The following is a 17,444-nucleotide window of genomic DNA, read 5'->3' on the forward strand; positions in this document are numbered from 1 at the left end:
AATTGTAGTTATTCTTTATTTTCTGTTATCGGGAAAGTTTCTTCTTTCTCCATTCCTGTCCCATTGAAAGTTTTAGTTAGGTTTTAATGGCCTCAGTTATTATGGTTCCTTTTACATCTCCTTAGCTGTAAAGTTAGCTAATCGAGTCAACAAATATTAGGTTGTACGATATGAAATTGTTTTTATAAGTGAAACGTGGTCAACGTATGATTCAGCCTGTGATTTAACACAAGAAAGTATTCAATCCTCGGCCAAGCCGGCTGGACTACTTTCCCCAGCAAAGCCCGTCCTGGATCATCTCACCAACAGTCCTCTGTACACACAGGCTGCTGTTACCACTGAGGAAAACTACACAACACGGTGGGGAATGCTATTCCCCTTCTTCTAATCTTTGTTGGGCATTCATGGCTGACCCTGACCTTCTGAGTCCCTAGTTGGTTCCTTTTCCCAGTCTCTAACTTTCTGTATCTGTCCTTTCTCATTCTGTCCCTCTGGTGTCAGAGGTAAGGTGTCTCTTCTGTGGAAGGCTCTGGATTCTAGGTCTTCCTGCATCTGCAGTTCTCTGCTCTGCCAGTCATCCCCTCTCTGTATCTAGTGCTTTCCCTTCAACCATGCTCATCTCTCATCTTAAAAATATTATTGTGACCCTTCTCAAGTTACCGTCCTGTCTCCCCTTTAAATAAGAGCCTCTTGCAATTTCCCCTTTTGTCAGTCATTGAGCCATAGGAATTTTGCACCTCCTTCTGACCATTCTACTGAGGCTGTTTTATGCCAAATTTATTGGTGATTTGTTTCCAAATCGTTGAATCCACTGGATAAGTGCTGGTCATTTGACACTTGAAAATTTACTTGCTGAAAAGGTACATTCTGTGTCTAATGCTTTCCCTGGTTCCCCTTCCACCATCTTACTGCATTTGTATCCTGAACATTATTTGTATCCCAAAACTTTATATGACTAAACTTCTCCAAAAAACAACAGATACATATAACCAACGGCTTCTTGGACAGTAACTGGGCTCTTTGAAACATGTATAAAACAGCTACTAAATCTTTTGTCCCTGTAATCCCTATACTGCTACTTTTCCTACTTTATTTCCCCAGAAAGAAAGCTATGAATTCCTTTCCTTTTCACCCTCCACAATCTCTACCTTAATCAGTCACTAATTCTCGTCCAGTCTCTTGATTCACTCCATCTTGCCTATGTTTCTGCCACAGACGCCCATCTGGTGTCCCCCACGTCCCGTCTGTCCTTCAGATTTGTTCCACTTCTTCAAAACCACAGCTGTCCATTGATGGTCAAAGCCTTGCGTGATCAGACCCGTTGCCTGCATTTAGAGGCTCACTTCCTCCTCTCCAACCTCTAGTCATCTCTTTCATCTCTGTTAACCAGCTTTGTTGAGATACCACTCACATACCATACAATTCACCCATTTAAAGTATATTTCATTGTTTCTTCAGTCCAGTCAGGGTTGTGAATCGCCACAATCTGATTATAGAACATTCTTACCGCCCCGACCCTTACCCTTGGCAGTCACTTCACCTTCCTCACCCCTTAGCCTTAACCGCTGATCTACTTTCTGTCTATACATTTGCCTATTTCTCTCCCCCAAAATTTGCCTATTCTGGGCATTTCACATAAAGGGAATCACACATGTGGTCTTAACATAATTTTTCAAGCACGCATGTTTTGTGTTGCCTTCCTCTTCCCCTTCTTTCATTTACTTTCTACTTGTTTCAAATGCACCTCCCGTAAGAAACTTAAAAAGTGGTTACCTTTTCCAAACCAAGGTGGAAAAGCTGGTACTTTGCATTCCGTACCTTTCTGGAACTAATGAGTTTTCTAACCATGTACTCTTTCACTGTTTTTAAAAATTATCAACAAAAGTTATCTGGACAGGCTGCTTATGGGCCACTTTTTCTATTTCTAACTTCTAAATTGAAAAAAGAAAAAAACCAAATGCATCTTATCTTTTAAAAGTCAAACTCATGGCATATCCCCAAAGCCTTTCTTTTCCTTCAGAACTTTGTGTTTTAGTAGCAGGTGGGTCTTACCTCAGGTATCTGGTTGACGTTCCTCATCTATTTATTTGCGCATCTTTTCTGGTGGAGTTCCCCCAGGGCCAGGGTTGTGCCTTATTTCTGTGCTGATGGAGGCTGGCAGGAGGTAGGCATCAGCGTTGAATATGGGCCATGCTTTCCTCCTAAGGAGTTACTATCAAGGATGCATGCTCTCTCCACGTTCCCCATAAAGTGCTACCCTACTCTCGTCCATATTCTCAATAAGAGCATTTTATACTACTGAATTGGACATGTCCTGTTTCATCTGTTCTCTTCCCCAGATAGATTGTAATCCCCTTGGAGGGCTGTGTCCTAGAGTCTTGGATCTCTGGCAAGGCTAGGGCTTAGGCCTAGGTTCATGATATCCCATTAAAATTCTGATGAATTACGGAATGCAAGTGTGTTTTCAGCATAATAATTGTAACAGGCTTTTACACCCTCTGTCTATATTTACCTCTGCAGAGCGGGGCCCAGGCTGTTTAGTCAGTATCAACTCGGGCTGTGAAATGATAATATTCTTTGTTCATATAAAAATATTTATTCCATTTTTATGAGCAGTGTTAGCATGGAAGAACAGTGAGAAATATTACTATAATGAAGGATAGAGGTGTGTGATAGACTCTCCAGAGTTTTGGAGTGGTAGATTAAAAAATGGCTGCAAATGTTTTTGAGAGGAAGAGTCTCTTCCCTTGAATTTGGGCTGGCCTTGGGGACTTGTTTGAGCAATAGAATGAATACAGCAGAAGTGACGTTCTAGGATTTTTGAGGCTAGGTCATAAAAAGCCGCGTAGTGTCTGACAGGCATCTCAGAGCCCTGAATCACCACGTCATAAGGAAAACTATCACATGGCCCTGTAGAGGGCTGAGAAGGACGGGACCCGCCAAGCCCAGCCCAGCCTTCTAGCCGTTCCTGCCAAGGGCATATAGGGGAAGCAATCTTGGACTCTCCAGACGAGCCCAGCCATCACCTGAATGGCCCCAGGTGGCTCCGGTGGTGCCACATGGGGCAGAAAACTTGCCCAGCTGAGGTCTCCCTGAATTCCTGATACAGAATTGTGAAGTATAATAAAATTGTAGTGGTTTTAAGTCACTAAGTTCTGCGCTTGTGGTCTACTTTTTGGTTTTCCAGCTTGATACACTTAGAAACAAAATTATATAGGGTATAGGATTTTACCACACTGACAACTATGAAAGTATGCTAGCCTAAAAAAGAAAGAACAATCGTCTAGACAATAATTTTATTTTTTTCTAGTTGACTTTTCAGAAACGGTGGAATGCTCAAGTGCTCTCTTCGAAGTGGTTTTTTAAGTTTGCCCTCTTTTGACTTTTCCATCAGGACAGTCACTTCTGTAAGTGCTGTCTGGTGAGGCTGGACAATTGGATAGGCTGTGACCCATTCAAATTCTTTCACTTCCTCTTTCTCCACTTGAGATTTTGGGAGAGGAGCTTGGGTAGAGAGTCTCTGAGCATGTCGTTGATCATTCCTTTGCTCTGAGAGTTCTCTCCCTCGAGTCATTCGATCTCGGTGTCCCTGTATCTGTTCCTTTGCCCACGCCACCTTGTGCTTTTGGGTTGTAGCTTTGGGTGTTTTCTGGATAGTTTTGGTCTTCTCATCCTTCTCTAGTGTGGACATTTTGGTGAAAAGTTCTGCACTTGGAATTCTTTGAGGAAGTAGTCGATTCTGGTGGTCTCTGAGGCCTCTAGCTTGTTCGGTTCTGTATATGTGTTTCTTTATCTGGTTCAGCTCCCCCTCAGGCACTAGATAGTCCCATTTTTTAGCATCTCCTGTTTTTTCACTTTGTGGTCTCTCTTCCTTTGTTGTAATTGCCCATTTCGGAACGACTTTGTATTTCCATGCCTTTTCCAGCATCATTTTTTGATGTTGCTGACAATAGTATTCATCTGCTTTGGCAATCCAGAAGTCAAAAGACATGGTCTTAAGTTTATGAACTGTTTCATTCTCCTGTTGCAACTTTTGGGCTAACAGTTGCCTCACTTTTGAAGAATGGACACCACCTAAACTCTTGTCAGAAGGAAGTACGAAAACTTTTAAAGTTAGATGGCCTTTATTATCATCCATGGCACAGATCTCAAGTGACAGTTAGCCCTGCCTGGCACTCCTCCACCATGTCCCAGTGAGGGACTCTTAACTGGGTTTCATGTCCTTTTCAGATCGCCTACACTCCCCTCCCCAGTGTCCTCTCCTTTCCTCAGGAGCACCCTCCTTCCCACCGTCAGAACAACCACAGTGCATCTATCCCGGACCCTGCCCTTCTGCCTTTACAATGGAAACGTTACCCCTTTATCAAAAGCCAGTTCTTCCACTTGGGATTGTTGAACTTCAAGAACCAAATTCCCTTTCCTGCTTCATTAGAATTTCCCCGTGACTGGATCACTGCATCAGCACAAAATATGCCTCAGTCTATATCATCTCGAAAGAGGAAATCTTCCTTTACTGCCCGCCCATCCCTCTCTAGCGTCCACTGCTTGTTCTGCTCCCATCACAGTGTAACTTGAAGCAGTTACCTGTAACCCTTCTCCACTTTCTCACATTCTCCCCTCAGGCCTCTTCAGCTGGGTTTTCATCCCCCGCCTCTTCTGTGAGACTGCCCGCAGCTAGGTCATGACCGCATGGACAAATTCAGTGCCCCCATCTCTGTCCCTGTCGTACTTGACCTCATTCTACAGAGGTAACCACTCTCTCCTCCTTGAAATACTTTTATTTTCTTCTGGCTTATGGGCTATGGCCAAGGGCATGTGATGGAGACTATCTTGGAGATCCAGACTCTTCCAGCCATTAGCTGGATATCCACAAGTGACTGACTAGTCCTTCACTGTCTTCCTACTTCACAGCCACGCCCTCTACCTGCTTTGCTGGTTCTTTTAAATGGAATAAAATATGGGAAAATAGAGCACAGGTACATGTGGACCTTCTGGGACATGGACAATCTCAATCATTCAGCCAGGTGACCTTCCTTGTCAGGCTCTGCTCTGCAGAGTGGGATTCAGGGCTGAGCAGGACAGTTGAGGCACATGAGGCTGCCCTATGCTCGCCTCTCAACTATGGACCTAGATACCGTCTACCTGACATCTCCACTTGACTCTTCCTCTGAAGTGTTCTCAGTTGCCCCCTTCTCATTCCTGTCACTTCTAACTTCAAAACGCCCCCACCCTCGGGGAGGCAGCCTAACTGACTTCCCCGGATCCACCCTTGTCTCCTTCTGTCTGCAGCCCCATCAGACCGCTCACACAGCAGCCAGCATGCTCTGCATTACACAAATGTGCACAGGAACCTGTGACGGGTCCCATCGCTTTTAGGAGAAAACCCCCAATTCCAGCCTGGCGCACATCACCTGTTCGCTGATTGCCTCTCCAAACAGCCTTCTCAGCTCAACTAATTGTTCCTCAAAAACCACATTCTATTTCCCATCTGAGTATTTTCACGTGCTCTTCCTTCATATACTTCCAAAATACACAATATAGCAGCTCCGACTGTGGTGCTTATGTCATTTTTAGGTTTCAGCTTAAATGTCACTTCCTCAGATCTCCTACATACTCATTCAAATGAAATCCCATCCGTTCATGACACTTAGCACAATTTGTGGTAACAATTGTTTAATATCCCATGTCTTTCACTCGACTAAACCCTATGAGGGCATGGGCTGTGTCTATCGTGTTCAGTGCTGTCAAGCAAACACCGCTGGTGCTCAGGGAACAAAATGCTGAACTAAACACAACAGGCAAAGCACTCACCCTTGAAACTCTCAGGCCCTGTTTACCTTGGTGATAAACTTTTTATGACTCACTGGCTCCAAAGTTCATGGTAAATGTATTTCCTCACCTTAGTCATCTTTTCAAATGGGGACTGGGAACCTACTGCAATCCGAGGGTCTTGAGTATTTTGGGCCCAGGCCAATCTAGAAGATCAAGAAGAGAAATTATACTAGGATTTGCACAAGGGTTGCAGAAAACACTCTCTGGTATGAATTGTATTAGGGACTTGATTTGGAACTGACTTTCCACAGGTAGCAAAAGGCATTTCTCTGTGCCCACAGGCAGGACTCTACGATATGTTTAATTTCTTTTATTTTTCCGTGAAGTGAGGAAGGGATGTTCTCTAATAAAAGTACAAAAAAAGAGCCACATTGTGCTTGAGGTTGAGACTGTCAGAAGTACCTTTATTTTAACACTGGACAGAGGAGGCCGAGTTGCTATTTCAAGTTCCACAGAGCACTGTTTGTGTATAATTGTTGGTAGCACAAAGAAATTACCTTTGATGGGAAAACAAGTTCTCAAAGTTGGTAAGTCCATTTTAAGTTGTTATGCATAATTAATATAATTTATAAGCTATCATTAATTTCCAACAACAGCTATCCAACTATGTTTCATGATTCTTGTCAAAGGTTTACATTTTAGATAAACAAAACAATTTGACAGCAAGAAAGATTTTTTTTTTTAATGCAGAAGAATTTGTCACTTAAGATAAAGCACAGTCACATTTAGGCATCCTCGAGAACTGTTATTTCTTAACCTGCTTGGTAAGCAGACAGGCTCTATGTTTAGCAATCTGATTTATAAATATTGTTTCTCTGACTTAGCAGCAAAAGAGAAGGATTTTATAACAGAACTGGGAAAAACAAAACTATATTTGCCTTTAAGTAAAGCTAATTTCTTAAAAGGATTCATATTTCTGCTTTCAGATTTTTCTTTTCTAAGAGGTTCTTGTATCATTTCCACAGCAATGTGTATAGAGTTTACTGTACACTAGGCATTATGTTAAGAAAGAACTTAAATGGATTCTTAAGTTCTAAACAACCATATGGGATAGATACTCCTTACCCCCAGATGGCAAAGCAGACTGAGGCCAAGAGAGGTTCAGATTTGCCAAAGGTCCCACGGTTAGTTTCAGAAAGAGTTTCTGCCTGTGTGACTCCAGAGCTCATGATTTTCCTTCCTGTGCTACATTCGTTCCCAGATAAATGAACATTCCCCTGCCTTGACTCCAAGTGGGAGGAAAATGATACCTACTGTTCTTCTGCACTCAGATCGAACCATTCTGAGTCTGTCACCAAAGGAGGGTGTGAGGGTGGGGTCTGCACTGCTGGCTGATCCTTCCAGAGACCCCCACTGCTGGGCACTTCCACCCTTCTTGCGGCCTTGTACTGTTTCTCTTTGATGTCTTTTTCAGCCATTGCCCTGTCAATCGCCAGGTTTAGGAAAAACATGTTTGCTCTTCACTCTCTTCCTCTCAGTGTCTGCTCTCCTAAGCTGTTCTCCCCACTCTAATCTCTCATTCTCTTTTCTGCAGAATACTGTTTTCCAGCCATTAAAGTTTCTGGCCGCCTTTCAGACTTTCAGTTATCTACTGTTGATCCTACAGGATGCCTGGGGTTGATTTCTAAGGCAACCAGAAGCCGTCACAAGCGTTTTGATATGTCATCAGTAGCCTAGATTGAGACTACTGTGAGGTGGTAGGTGAAGGGATCTCTGGTTGTCAGGGAACGAACTTCAGTGTGAGCTGGGCTGAGTGGCCACAGACACAGTGAGGGGTTGCGTTGCACAGACAGGCATCCCATCTCAGTGCAGTCGGAGAAAGCACCTTTCAAGGCAACAGAAGCATGTTTTTTCTTTTTTGGGACTATATATTGTCTATCTTCCATGGAAATGGAATCAGTGGAAAACCTTGGAGTTAACGAATGTCTGACGAGTGTGCAGAAGGCCCACTCACATGGTTTCATCTTCACTTAGCTGGCGTGACACTAAGCTAAATACTGTGGCTGCTGTGAAGGTTTGAGCTTTCATACTATTTAATATACTTTTAGTCACATTATTTATGTTCATAACTGGTCATTAAAGACAAAGAAGCAGAACAAACACCAATTAATGAAAACAATTCTGCTTATTCTTCATAATACATGGAAGCTGTATCAGTCTAAACACAGTCTTCATGTAGCCCCTTATGATGTCTTTAGTGCTTAAAAAAATGTGAAAAGGAGAAAATACAGTGATTAATCACAACTTGGCTTATTATTAGGAATAGACTCTATCCCTTTCAAGATGTGTTGTTTGCAGAGACTTCTTGAAACTGTAGCCCCAAACTCACATTCAGAAATAAACGTTATTAAAAACAGGTATTTTATGCTTTAAAAGATCAAAGAATTTCAAACATAAAGTCATGACAGTGGTTTCTATTTCATACCAAAGCACTGAATTAAATTTTAATTTACATTTTAATCTTCAATTGCTTCCTAAACAAGATACCATTTTAATAAAGTCATGGCACTTAGATGTCACTTGTGATGTTAATTCAGCCAAAATTGTTATAATACCTGAGACACGACAGCATCATACTACCACAAGTTCACAAGTTCCTAATACAGGCAGACCTTGTTTTATTGTGCTTCACAGATGTTGCTCTTTTTTTTCACATTGAAAGCGCGACCCTCCAACTAGAAAAAGATTACAACTTGCTTTATTGCGGTGGTGTAGGACCTAATTCGCCATATATCCAAAGTTGGCCTGAATTCACTATGAGCCAGGTACTGTGTGAAGTGCAAAAAGGCAGTATTTTATTTATCTCCTGTGAAAACAAGATAATATAGAAGCCTCTTTTTTTGATAAAAATACGCAATTCTTAATGTGAGCCTCTAAGTAAGGAATCAGCTTAATTAAAATAAAACATATATAAAGAGAATCATCACGTGGACCTAAAAGGATTTTTAAGTACGTTATAAATTGTTTTTTTTCCTGATAAAAGAAACGGGGGGGATAAAGAATATTTATAAGTCAGGGAGATAAATGAACATTTTTGACAGCAAATCAGGTTGAAACAAACTATGAGCAAGTCTGAATTTTGCCCTAACAAGCAAAAGATGGCCTGAGTTGTGTTTATCTGATAGAAAAGGACTCTGCTAACAATATTTTATCATATACCTGAATTTTAATCCTTTGTCAAAAATCATGAAACATGTTTAAATAGTTATGAGAAATCCTAGCCGGGGAAGATGATGATTCCTGAATTGAAATTATGGTTAACCACTTCTCACGTCACTGAACTTGAATTAACTTCACAGTATAATCACAAATTAACTTCTGGTATTGGAAATAGCACCTTGCCTGCCGTCTCCATTTTGCAGTAGTAGTTTGAAAACAAACTCTAAAACAGAAGTGCCTCCGATAGTATTTAAACACAAAACACTGACAGTCCAACTACCCTATGTGGTAATATTCTCCCCATTTTTTGTATGAGGAAATGGCAGCGAAAAGTTATGCGATGTGTTCAATGCCACACATCTGCCAAGTGGGAGACTGAAACTTGAACACGGATATCTAAGAGCAAAGCTCGTGATCTTCAGCACATGCCATCCCACCTAACCTTGGCATACAGATTACAATCCAATTAGAGGTGCAGATGTATGCAAGTACACACGTGTGATAATAGCAGTACAAATGGGATGCTTAAGTATGGAGGAGTCATTAGTGAGGTGGGACTGAACAAGGAGGCCTTGGGGAGCACATTCTGAGCAGAGTTGGTAGAAACGGAGACGCTCATGAGACCAGTCAAGAAGAGGTGACTCAACCGGAGTGGTTGTTAACTAGAGGAAGTTGCACACTCAGAGTACTGCATGGAAGGACTTTTCCTTCTTTAGCCTATTGATGTGGTGGATTACATTAATTGCTTTTGTCGAGTTAAACCAGCTTTGCTTACCTGGAATAAGTCCTACTTGGTGGTGATGCATAATTCTTGTTCTACTTTGTTGGATTCCATTTACTAATATTTTATTGAGTATTTTCACATCTATGTTCATTAGAGATACTGGTCTGTAGTTTTCCTTTCTTGTGATGTCTCTGTCTGGTTTTGGGTATTGGGGAATTGCTGGCCTCAGAATGAGTTAGAAATTTTGCTTCTATTTTCATGAAGAGACTGTAGAGAGTTGGTATTTCTTCCTTAAATGTGTGGTTGAATTCACTAGTGAACCCATCTGCGCCTGGTGGTGTTTTCATAGGTCATTAATTATTGATTCTATTTCTTTAGATATAGCCCTATTCAGATTATCTATTTCTTCTTTTGTGCATTTTGGCAGATTGTCTTTCAAAGAATTGATCAATTTCTTCTAGTTTATCATACGTATGGGCATAGAGTTATTCATCATACTATTTCCTTATTATCCTTTTAACGTCCATGTCATCAGTAGTGATGGTCCTTCATTTCTGATATTGGTAATTTGTCTTCTCGTTTTTTTCTTAATTAGCCTCATTAGAATTTCATCAATTTATTGGGTCTTTTCAAAGAACTAGCTTTTGGTTTTTGTTGATTTTCTCTATTGATTTCCTGTGAATACAGGAAATGAATTTCATTTATTTTTTCATTTTTTTTCAGATTTAATTTGCTCTTTTTCTAGTTTCCTGAGGTAGCTTAGATTGATTTGAGATCGTTTCATATAAATGCATTCAGTGCTATAAATTTCCCTCTAATTACTGTGTTTGCTGCATTCCACATTTTGTAAGTTGTATTTTTATGTTCATTTAGTTCAAAGTATTTCTAAATTTCTCTTGCAACTTCTTTGACCCAAGTGTTATTTAGAAGTGTGTTGCTTAATCTCCAAGCATTTTGGAATTCTCCAGTTACCTTTCTGTTATTGATTTCTAGTTTTATTCCATTGTGGTCTGAGCATACTTTGTATGAGCTCTATTCTTTTAAATTTGTTGAAGTGTTTTTTATGACCCAGAGTGTGATCTATTTTGGTGAATGTTCTTATGACCTTGAGAAGAATGTGTATACTGCTGCTGTTGGATCAAGTGTTCTATGAATGCCAGTTAGATACAATTGATTGATGATATTGTTGAGTTCAATTATGTCCTTACTGATTTAATGCCTGCTGAGTCTGTCAATTAGTGATAGAGGGGTCCTGAAGCCTCTAACTATAATAGTGAATTCATCTATTTCTCCTTGCAGTTCTATCAGTTTTTGCCTCACATATTTTGCTACTCTGTGCTGGGTGCATACACGTTAAGGAATGTTATGTCTTCTTGGAGAATTGACCCCTTTACCGTTGTGTAATGCCCCTTTTATGCCTAATTTCTCTTGCTCTTACGTTTAGTTTGTCTGAAATTAATGTAGCTACTCTACTATCTTTTGACTAGTGTTAACAATGTATTTTTTTTCTGTCCCTTTAATGTTTTTATATTTCAAGTAGGATTTTTAGGTAGATGACATGTAGTTGGGGTCTTATTTTTTCATCCAGTCTGACTTTTTAACTGGTATAGTTAGACCACTGACGTTTAAAGTGATTATTGATATAATTGGAATAATTGAAAACAAAGACAACTGTCTATTGCTGGTAATTTCATAAATAAGAGGACATTTTAATAGTGTTCCCCCTCAAAAAAAGGGGGAAACTAAATGAAACTTTGTGGTAGTTTTCTCATTTGAGCTTGGAAGATGAAAACTGTTTCTGGTCTTCAGCAAAATAAAGATATCTAGGAAACATCGTCTCATGTAAGTCCAGACTTAGTATTTGTTGATCTTTCTCCTCTTTGATTTATTTTATTTTTATCACGCTTTCCCCCTCCTATGTCTTTCACTAGTTGTATGACCTTGGGCAAGTTATTTGTCCTCCTTGGTCTTCATTTTCTATGTTGTGAAGTTGCCTAGGATTTTGGACTTTCTTGTAGTTCAAGGCTGGTATGTCCTGGAGTACCCTGGCTGAGGTTGGTCTAGGGCCTGGGATAAGGTTGCGTCTTCAAAGGACAGAGGTGAAGTAAGATGAGACTGAAAAGCCTCCTGGCCTCTTCCTACTCTCTATATTGAGAGCATGGCATTCTGCTGTTTCATTTAACAGGCATTTACTTTCATTCAAAATGAGAGCTTATCCCAGAAAGGCCTGGGAATAATCAAATCTGTCTTAATAAACACAATGAATGATGTCTGTCTTAAGAACATGGTACTGAGATCTAGTAAGGAGCCTTCAAATGAGGCGTTGGGGCAGCTCGCGGAGCTAGAGAAGCCTAAGGGATCCTGAAAACCTGCTGCATGCTACACGATATTGTTGAGGGATATTCCTTAGGGTTTTTCCCCCCCATTGTGTGAGGCACAAGTGATGCTTCCCAACATAACAGGTCACTGTGCCATAAGGCACAGTCAAGAATGTTGACACTCACCTCAAAAGTTTACCTCTATTTTTCCAAGCTTCTTGATTTCACGTTTTTAAACATTGCAAAAAGATATTTAGCTTTATTGTTGACTGGGAAAAATATAAGGACAGAGTTTTAAATTATCTGTGCACACGAAGTAAAGATTAAGGAATATTACCTTGTTGGAGGTACTCATTTTGTACTTTACTTCAGACTGTTAGTCTCTAGGAAATAGTGGTTGCAAGTTGGAGGCCCATAGGCTGAATTCAGCCTATATAAATGTTTCGTTTGGCCTATACAGTTTAAAAGTAGCATTTAAAAATTGCATTTTTTTTTAAAAAATCTAGATTTCTATCTTCTTTCATTAAAAATCTTAAATTATGCTGTCACTGGGCTTATCGTGGCACAAGGCAGCAACTGGCTTTGACAGGTTCCTTTAAAAGCGTTAAGTGTTCTTCAATTCAAATACCCCAGACACGCACAGAATGGCCGCATGCAGTACTTGAGCCTAAAGGGAGTGCTTGTTGGTTTGGAAGAAGCTTGCGCTGGCTGCATGGTGATCAGCAACGGCCTGTCATGGTAACTTTCAAACTGAGACCTACAGGAAATAACTTTGGGTTATCACAACCTCCATTCCTCAGTTTCCATAGCTGTAAAACGGGGCTGACAACACGCAGCCGCGGGAAGGGCCGCCATGGACTATGCAAAAGCACCTGGGTTCACGACTTCCACTCACGCTAACGTCCGGGGCTGTCCCCGGGCCCAGCACGGACTGGAACAGAAGAGGCGCTCGGGACGCGGCCCGGGGCCCTGGGGTGCACCGCCGGGCCTCGCTCCCCACGCCTCCCCGCCGCGGGCCCCCGCACTCCGCTGAGGTCGGCCCCGGGGCGCCGAGAGGCGTGGCCGGCCCGCGCGGACCCTGCTGGCGGCCATGGCCTCGGTGGTGGAGTACAAGGGACTCAAGGCCGGCTACCATTGCGGATACTGCGACTCAGAAGCAGGCAAGGTGTCCCACGGTGAGTGTTCCCATTGACGGAGCGAGCACGGCCGCCCCGCGTCCACCCGCCGTCCCGTCCGCCGCGCCTCGGGCCATCCCTTTGCTGGGGAGCCCACAGGCTCGGTTCCTCCCCGCCCACGTTCCTGTCCCATTCGTTTCTTCCAATACCGTCTCCTTTCACGCTCCGTCTCCCCGTCTCCCCCTCCCCGAAGATGGCGGTCCTTCCCCGAGGAGGAACGGAAATAGCGGGCGGCTGCCCTGGGCCAAGATGGCGCGGGAAGCGTCAGCGCGGAGGGGCCGCGGCGAGTCCCGGCCGGCGGTGCGGTTGCGGCTTCGCGAGCGCCTCGCGGCTGCGTGCGGCGCGGTGCATTGTGGGGTGGCGGCGGCGGTGTCGGGCTGCGCTGCGTCGCGCTTGGAGGGTCGAGGCCATGGCTTCCTGGGTCGCTGTTTCGTCCAGCGTCGTGGAGTATTTCGAGGGCGAGGACTTTTATCGCTGTGGCTATTGCAAGAACGAGTCGGGAAGTCGCTCCAATGGTGAGCAGACCGGCGGGCGGGGGAGGGCGCCGCGGCCTGGGGGGCTCTGCGGCTGGCGGGCGTCCCCGGGAATCGCGGCTCCCCGGCTCGGGCCGACGGGCTCGAGGGACCCACGGCGGCTGGAACCTCCACCCAGCCCCTGCCTCGTGGAGCGAGTGCGGAGCGCAGCTACCCCGGGAGGGCCGTGGCTGTCAGAATTTAAAATGGACCTCACCTGATGCAGCAGGGAAGCTTCTCGGTGTTTCATCTTCACACAGGTGCTGGGACAGGCGAGACAGTGATTGTCTCGTAATAGTTCAAAGTGGAAACATGTCCGTCACTACCAGGAGACGGGTAAATAGACGGTGGCATGCCGTGCCAGGAAGCACTATAGTGTAGTCAGTCCTGGCTGGGGCCGACCTGTAAGTGCATCCCCCATAGTAAGTGCAAAACGCGGGGTGCAGGACATGAGTGTCGGGTGGTGCTGTTAGTGTAGAAAACGGTGTGTGTGCGCACGTGCCTGGGCATCTAGGAATAAAATGTCTCTGGAAGAATGTACCAGAAACTGGTGACCATAGTTGCTGCTGGCCAGGAGGCTGGTTTGTATTGATGTGTGTGACATTTCACCAGGTGTTTATATGCCGTGTCATTCATTCCTCCCCCCAACTCCATGAGGACGACAAAGTTAGCCTACAGTTTTTTTCCTTCTTCATCATGCTTCAGTTTTCTTTCTGAAGAGTTGTTGTTTGTAAACAAAACATTGTATTTCCTAAATGTCATCCATTGGCAATGTAGAATCCCATGTTCTAAAGAATAATCCAGCACTGTGGAAAATGGGATATCCACGAAGATGTAAATTTAAGTAGTTTCCGTTTAAAAATATTATAAATGCCCTACAGTTGGGGAAGGACACTTTGGGCGATTATAGTGTGTCCGTTTACTCACTAATTAAAAGTGTTTATTAGGTCCTTCATGTGGGTGAGAGGCACTAGGATGTCATGCAGTTGCTGGGAGTGAAGAGCATGAAGAGGAGCTAAGTGGAAAGATGTTTAGAGTGTAGGGTTAAACGCAGAAAATAAACCCGACTTAAACGAGATGACATGATTACAACTCTGGGAGGAAAGCAACCCAGGAGAAGCCCACAAATGGTGACTGGGATCAGGCCTTAGGGTATTGCAGATTCCTCCCTCTCCTTTTCAGAATTTTAGTGTTGTGGCTATGATATGTATGTAATAAATAAGTTACACTAAATATGTCTAAAGGTAATGTTTTAATTCTTGATTATTTTTCCAATAATTTTACTTTTAGTAAGAGAAAATTGATTAATGTAGATGTCCTGTGTGTAAAGTCCTGTGGAAGAGACCACCTAAAGAGATAACTAAATTTTTATCATCTTGATTTTAATTCGAATAATAATCTTACCTATAGGGCACCCCACCTATTGGGTAGGTAGGTTTTATGATTCCTGTTTTGCAGATGATGAAATTGAGCCTCAGAGAGTAATTTGGTCTCAATGAGCACCTATCAGGCTTCTGGACATTTTTATTGTACTCTAGTGCCCATGCTTTCCTCAGCTTTCCTCATGACATCCTGTTCTATCAAGCCTACCTCTGTCTTAACATATCCCCGATGCAGTTTACTGTTTATATGAGAAAAATTTATTTTTCTTTTAACATTAATTCAAATATACCTTTTCATGTTTTCTGATAGTCTTCATTTTTTTATGGTTGCATACTTATTTCATCATACTGATAACATATAGAACCTATAATCACTTTCCTGTTCCTGGGCATTTGGGTTACTTTCAGTTTTTATACATAAGAGGAATATTGCGGGAGTGGCCAGTTAGCTCAGTTGATTAGAGCCAGTGCTCTTAACAAGGTTGCTGGTTCGATCCCTGCATAGGCCACTGTGAGCTGCGCCCTCCACAACTAGATTGAAACAAGTACTTGACTTGCAGCTGATGGGTCCTGGAAAAACACACTTAAATTTAAAAAGTTAAAAAATAAAAGGAATATTGCTGTATACTTTTGTCCTATTTTCAGTGCTCAAGACTATGCTGTAAATGTATAGAAAAATTGAGAATTTATATGCAGAAGAAAACACTTGCTTTCTAATTCATCTGAAAACACCAGCTTATTAAATTATTCTTGATATTATGTTCTAAAAGTGTGATATAATCTGATTGTAGTGAGGACCTACATTTATGGTGTCATAGAGACTATTGACTAATCCTGAATTAAATCCTGATGCGTTTGTTTTTCAATTAAGATAAATATATTTTTCATTTGTGTTATGTATTATGTCAAACTAACAAGTAGGACATATGTGCAAACTTTCATTCTTCCAGTGTGAACTAGATTTTTTTGCTTCTATAGTCACATTAAAAAATAATGCTTTGAATTAAAAAAAGTAAAAAGTTCAACCTACTGTAGTTAACATGTTACTTATTTTCTCAGGCATGTGGGCACATTCCATGACAGTGTGGGACTATCAGGATCTCATAGACCGAGGATGGCGAAGGTAAAGCTCCTTAATACAAAGATCCTTCTCTTATTACTCAGGGACTTCTTATGATTGAAAAAAATATTGTTTGCCTTTGAAATGTTTTCCTGTTGTTGGAAATAGGTTTTAGAAATTTTTTATTCTTTTATGTAGTAATTTTGTACTCTCTCTTTTTAAAGACATTTATTAGGAAAACTTCAGATGTATACAAACATAGAGTACATTGTAATGACCCTCATGTAGCTATCGCAAGCTTCAGCTGTTAACATTTTGCCAGTGCAGTCTCATAGTTCTTGCTCCCTGCAAAGGACTAAATGTTTGTGTCCCACCAAAATTCTTATGTTAAATCCTAACTCTCATTATGATGGTATTTGGAGATGGAGCCTTTGGGAGATGATTAGGTTATAAAGATGGATCCCTTGTGAATGGGATTAGTGCCCTTACAAAAGAGACCACAGAGAGCTCCTTTGCCCCTCCTCTCATGTGAAGATGGAATGAAAATAGGAACCAGGAAGTTTTTTTGTGAGAGCAGCCTGTCCCCACAAAATAATTTAATGCAAATTTCAAGTACCATGTCAATATACCTTTAATAAATATGTTCCTAAGAAGTATTCTTCTTTGCTTTATAACTATAACATGTCCACGATGCCATTATCATACTTTACAAAACTAATAATTCTTCGATGTCACCTGTTTCCTAGTTTTGGTTAGATTTTCTGCTTGTCTCAGAATGTCTTTTGTTAATAGTTGATTCATTTGAATCAGGATTCCATTAAAATCCACACATTGCCTTTGATGACTTAGGATTATTTTGGTAGTTATTTTTATGTAGATGATTTTGGTACTTATTTTATGTAGGTAAAGTTCCGTACATAAATGCAAGCAGTGTTAAGTGCCCTGTGCCAGTAATCCCCAAGAGACATGGGGTTGCTTACCCAAGTGAAACTTCACAGCTTTCCTTAAACTTAATGAGTCCCAAAAGGTAATATAGGTCAGATGTTGAAAGACTTTGTATGACATAAGGAATCTTTTCAAAGGTAGAGGGGAGCCACTGATGTCTTTTATGTCCGATAACTTGATGGAATTTGTATTCTGGAAATGATCACTTACATAGCAGAGCGGTATCTGAGGAGGTGACCCTGGAGGCAGGAGGACCAGTTCCAGAGATGATTGCAGTGTTGGGATGGTGAGGACTGTTGGTATCATCAATAGCAGTGGCTTTAGGAGGGGACAGATT

The 17,444-nt window shown here is 41.9% G+C and overlaps 2 protein-coding genes across 19 annotated transcripts in view; one reads left to right on the plus strand and one right to left on the minus strand.

Annotated features, from left to right (window-relative positions):
* Nucleotides 1-3,282: 3,282 nt before the first annotated feature.
* LOC109458899 (uncharacterized) overlaps nt 3,283-17,444 on the minus strand; it is a 184,317-nt gene continuing 170,155 nt past the window's right edge. The window contains exons 5-7 of the mRNA XM_019752890.2: nt 13,358-13,891; nt 5,900-5,975; nt 3,283-4,081 (exon numbers count right to left, since the gene is read on the minus strand). Coding sequence (XP_019608449.2) covers nt 3,284-4,081; nt 5,900-5,975; nt 13,358-13,891 — 1,408 coding nt within the window. The 3' untranslated portion in view covers nt 3,283. The remainder of the gene's footprint in view (nt 4,082-5,899; nt 5,976-13,357; nt 13,892-17,444) is intronic.
* The window catches only part of ATE1 (arginyltransferase 1), a 218,032-nt gene continuing 213,663 nt past the window's right edge, over nt 13,076-17,444 (plus strand). For 14 of the 18 annotated variants that reach the window (XR_012498369.1, XR_012498368.1, XR_012498370.1 and 11 more), the window contains exons 1-2: nt 13,402-13,723; nt 16,162-16,225. Coding sequence is in view for 10 of the 18 variants with exons in the window: in XM_074338959.1 (XP_074195060.1) it covers nt 13,402-13,723; nt 16,162-16,225 (386 nt within the window). In the remaining 8 variants the exon portion in view is untranslated. Of the gene's footprint in view, nt 13,209-13,401; nt 13,724-16,161; nt 16,226-17,444 lie in introns of those variants that run through there. The other 4 variants (XM_074338963.1, XM_019752925.2, XM_074338964.1 and 1 more) reach the window with 1 other exon arrangement.

The sequence above is a fragment of the Rhinolophus sinicus genome, linkage group LG07 (genome assembly GCF_036562045.2).
Source record: "Rhinolophus sinicus isolate RSC01 linkage group LG07, ASM3656204v1, whole genome shotgun sequence".
Classification (NCBI taxonomy): domain Eukaryota; kingdom Metazoa; phylum Chordata; class Mammalia; order Chiroptera; family Rhinolophidae; genus Rhinolophus; species Rhinolophus sinicus.